Genomic DNA, 3,328 nt, shown 5'->3' with positions numbered 1-3,328 from the left:
GACGGTTTCCTCTGTCGTGCTTCGTGTGAATGAATCTACATTTAAAAAATCAACCATGTTTGGCACTCTGAGCCTTTTGATCTGAGACCTTAACTTCCTCTAATTCTCAAATCTTAAAAAAACCACTTTTCAGCACTCCCACCGCGCTCGCTGGCCTCCCTAACCAGGGAGCCGGCCTGGGTCGTGCTTGGTCCTCTGCCCTGCCTGACCTTCAGCTGCGTTCCCCGGGTCCTGGTTGCCCCGCCCACCCTGCTGGTGTTCTCCCGGTGTGTTTTCTGCACACATTTCCCGTTGCCTTTTCCTGACGTTTTCATGCCGTTAATGCCCACCCTCCCTCCGTGAAGACGCCGCAGTGTTCAGTTTGGGACCGTGGGGACCGGCCTCCTCTCCTGCTCAGCTCCCAGGTGTCACACCTTCCCCGGAAGTCCTCTCCCCGACCTTACAGGAGCACTGCACACGATGAGGCGTGTGAGGCATGTGCACACATGTGCGTGTTAGCAGCGGCGGGTGTGTATGGGAAAGTGTGTGTGCGTGTGTAGGTTTGTGCTGTGATGGCTTCACGTGCACCCCTGTGCAGCAGCCCACAGCTCAGGTCGAGGGTCGAGAGGCAGGCAGGCTCGTGTCTTTCTCAGCCCAGGCCGTACTCCATTTGGGCCAGCAGGTGGGGATCCTGTGCCCGGGGCGGCAGCAGAGGTCCTCCACCCACTCCAGCCTCCTTCCCAAGATGGTAGCTCATCCCCGTGGTGACCAAGAGGCATCTCCAGCCCTGGCCGGTGTCCCCAGTGGTTAGAGCACCAGTCCCAGCACCAAAGGGTCTCGGGTTCAATTCCTGGTCAAGGGCATGTACCTGGGTTGCAGGTTTGACCCCCAACCCCAGTCCAGGGCGTGAGAGAGGGAACCAATTGATGTCTCTCTCTCACTCTCCCCCCGCCCCTTCCTTCCCTTCTACTCTCTCTGAAAAACAATGCAAAAAATATCCTCAGGTGATTAAATGAAAAGAGGTGTCTTCCTCACTTGCTGGCTCCTTGACCAAACACCCCACTGGCCCAGGGTCTTCTGGCCTTGCTCTCTCTGGAGCGTCCCAGCAGGTGGTCTCTGCACCCACACCCTCCGGCCTCGGAGATGAGCCTGGGACTCAGTCCCGGGACGAGCCAGGCTGCCTTCAGCCCCAGGGAAGCCAACCCCTGGCTTCCACTCGCCTCCCAGATGGTGGTGCCCACACTTCTGCCCCCGTGAACACCAGACTCACCAACCCACCCACCTGCTCTTCAACACCTGGCTACTGGAGGCACCTGGAACCCGCTCTCCAGCCCAGGGCTGTTCTTGGCCCCCCCCCGAACCAGTGGCCTAGCCAGCAGCCAGCCCCAAACCTGCCTCCCCACAGCCCAGCCAGCTCCATCTCAGTGGACAGCAGGTGAGGTCCCCAAGCTGGCTCTCAGGCGGTCACAGCAGCTCCCGCTCAGGAGCCCGTGGCTCCCAGTGCTCCTCGGAAGAACCCAGACCTCCCCGAGCCCTGGGCTCGGCCCTCCTGGCATGCCGGGTCCCGCCTGGCTGGCCCAGCCTCCGGCCTCTCGGGCTGCGCCCCTGCTGGAGCCTCCTACCACCTTCACGCCCCGCTGGGCTCCTGCCTCTGCTCCACTGTCTCCGTAGAAGCCCTTGGCCACTGTGCATGAAGGAACCCCCACCCCAGATCCTGCTGGTGGTTAGGAAAGGACGTGGCGTGGAATTGGCCAGGCCCACAGCGATGAAGTCCCAGGGGAGCAGGTGTGGACGGAGGCTGCGGGGCCGGGGCTGAGACACATGGGCCTCTGAGGGTGGGCTGGGCGCTGTTTTTAAAGCCCACCCCCACCCAGTGACCCAGCGTGTGGCTTAGACTGAGGGCCCTGGCCTGGCAGCACTGAGCTCTGGAGGCTCAGGTGGGGCTGCCTGCCTCGAGGGAAGGTGGGGAGCCCCAAGGCAGCAGGTAGACTGTGGGATTGAAGGTGGGAGTCTGACTCCATGATGAGGTTTATGGGGCGGAGGGAACGGTACAGAGGAGAGAGAGGTGCCGCCCTCGCTGCCCATCCGCCCGCCTCCAGCTCCTCCCACACTCTCCGGCTCCTCTGAGACTCCAGGGAAGAGGTGCAGGTCACTCCAGGCAGCAGGGAGAACGGCCTGGCAGGAGGGGAGAGAAGACCGGCAGGTCTGGGGGTGCAAGGGACAGCTGACCCCGGTCAGCCCGCCCAGCCCCACTGTCCGGCGAGCCCATCTGGGCCGTGAGCAGGGCAGAAACAAGGGGAGCCCTCTGCAGGACCCTGCCCCTCGGCCCCCACTGTGCCTGTCTGGCCCAGGTGCCCTCCCTGGTGCACACTGCCCCCTCTCTGAGTGCAGCCCCTGGCAGGGCCTCCCTGGGCTCCCACTAGGCAGGCTCCCCCAAAGCCCCCACGCACCTCCGGGACCTCCTCTCCCCAGGCCAGGTCCCCCTGCTCCTCCCAAGTATCCTGGAATCTTGCTCCCCTGTGGCTGAGGGCTGCCCACCTGAGCCAGGGCTGCGGGTGCACCTGAGAAGGAGGGGCGGCTGAGACAGGGCAGCAGATGGCAACACTACCTTTCTCTGGACCCTATTCTGACCCAGAGGAAGGTGAGTGCCTGGCAAGGGTGAAAGCTTGGGGTGGGGGTCCCTGAGTCCCAACAGGCCCCGATTGTGGGCTCAGTGGCTGAAGTTCAGAGTGAGGTGGGGCTGGTGGGGGAGGCATGGGGTGGGGTCTTCATGAGAGCACCTGCCAGCCTGGTGTGGGCCCTGGTGGGCAGGGCTTCCCACAGGCAGGGCCCCTCCACAGGCAGGGCCCCTCCCCTTCCCTCTCCCCCACCCACAGTGACGTGCTGTTCCCCACAACCCTCCCCATTCTCCCCATTGAGGCTCCGAGCTCTGTCTGCTCAATCCCTCAATCAGCCTCTCCGTCCACCTCAGCATCTGAGCCATCAGGTTCCACAGCCCCAGCCCGAGGAGGTGGGAGGGTGCAGGAGAGAAGGAGAGGGGATGGAAGGGCAGCGGTGGCCCTGAGCTCAGACTTCCTGGGAGAATGGGGGAGGGGCCGCTTTGAGGACTCCAGGAAGCCAGGCAGGTCCTGTGTCTCCCCACCCAGCCAGCCCCAGGACACTGGGGGAGGGGGAGCCAGTACCTCTGTCCTCAGGGCGGGAGCCACCATTTCCCCCTTCTCCAGGGAGCCCAGGGGCCTCCAAGATGGGCATGGGGGGCCGGGCACTCTTGTGGGGGAAGGAGTCCAACTTCCGCACATGCGCTGCGGGGGGGGAGGGGGGGGGCAGGGGGATGAGCGGGCTGTGGGGG

The 3,328-nt window shown here is 64.0% G+C and overlaps 1 protein-coding gene across 1 annotated transcript in view; it reads right to left on the bottom strand.

Annotated features, from left to right (window-relative positions):
• Window positions 1-2,924: 2,924 nt before the first annotated feature.
• COL20A1 (collagen type XX alpha 1 chain) overlaps window positions 2,925-3,328 on the bottom strand; it is a 21,525-nt gene continuing 21,121 nt past the window's right edge. Inside the window, exons 32-33 of the mRNA XM_023748271.1 lie at window positions 3,162-3,281; window positions 2,925-2,953 (exon numbers count right to left, since the gene is read on the bottom strand). Of these exons, the coding sequence (XP_023604039.1) occupies window positions 2,925-2,953; window positions 3,162-3,281 (149 nt within the window). The remainder of the gene's footprint in view (window positions 2,954-3,161; window positions 3,282-3,328) is intronic.

The sequence above is a fragment of the Myotis lucifugus genome, unplaced genomic scaffold (assembly GCF_000147115.1).
Source record: "Myotis lucifugus unplaced genomic scaffold, Myoluc2.0 scaffold_1234, whole genome shotgun sequence".
Taxonomy (NCBI): Eukaryota; Metazoa; Chordata; class Mammalia; order Chiroptera; family Vespertilionidae; genus Myotis; species Myotis lucifugus.
The sequence above is the reverse complement of the archived record's forward strand: the minus strand, read 5'-3'. Positions and strand labels throughout refer to the sequence as shown.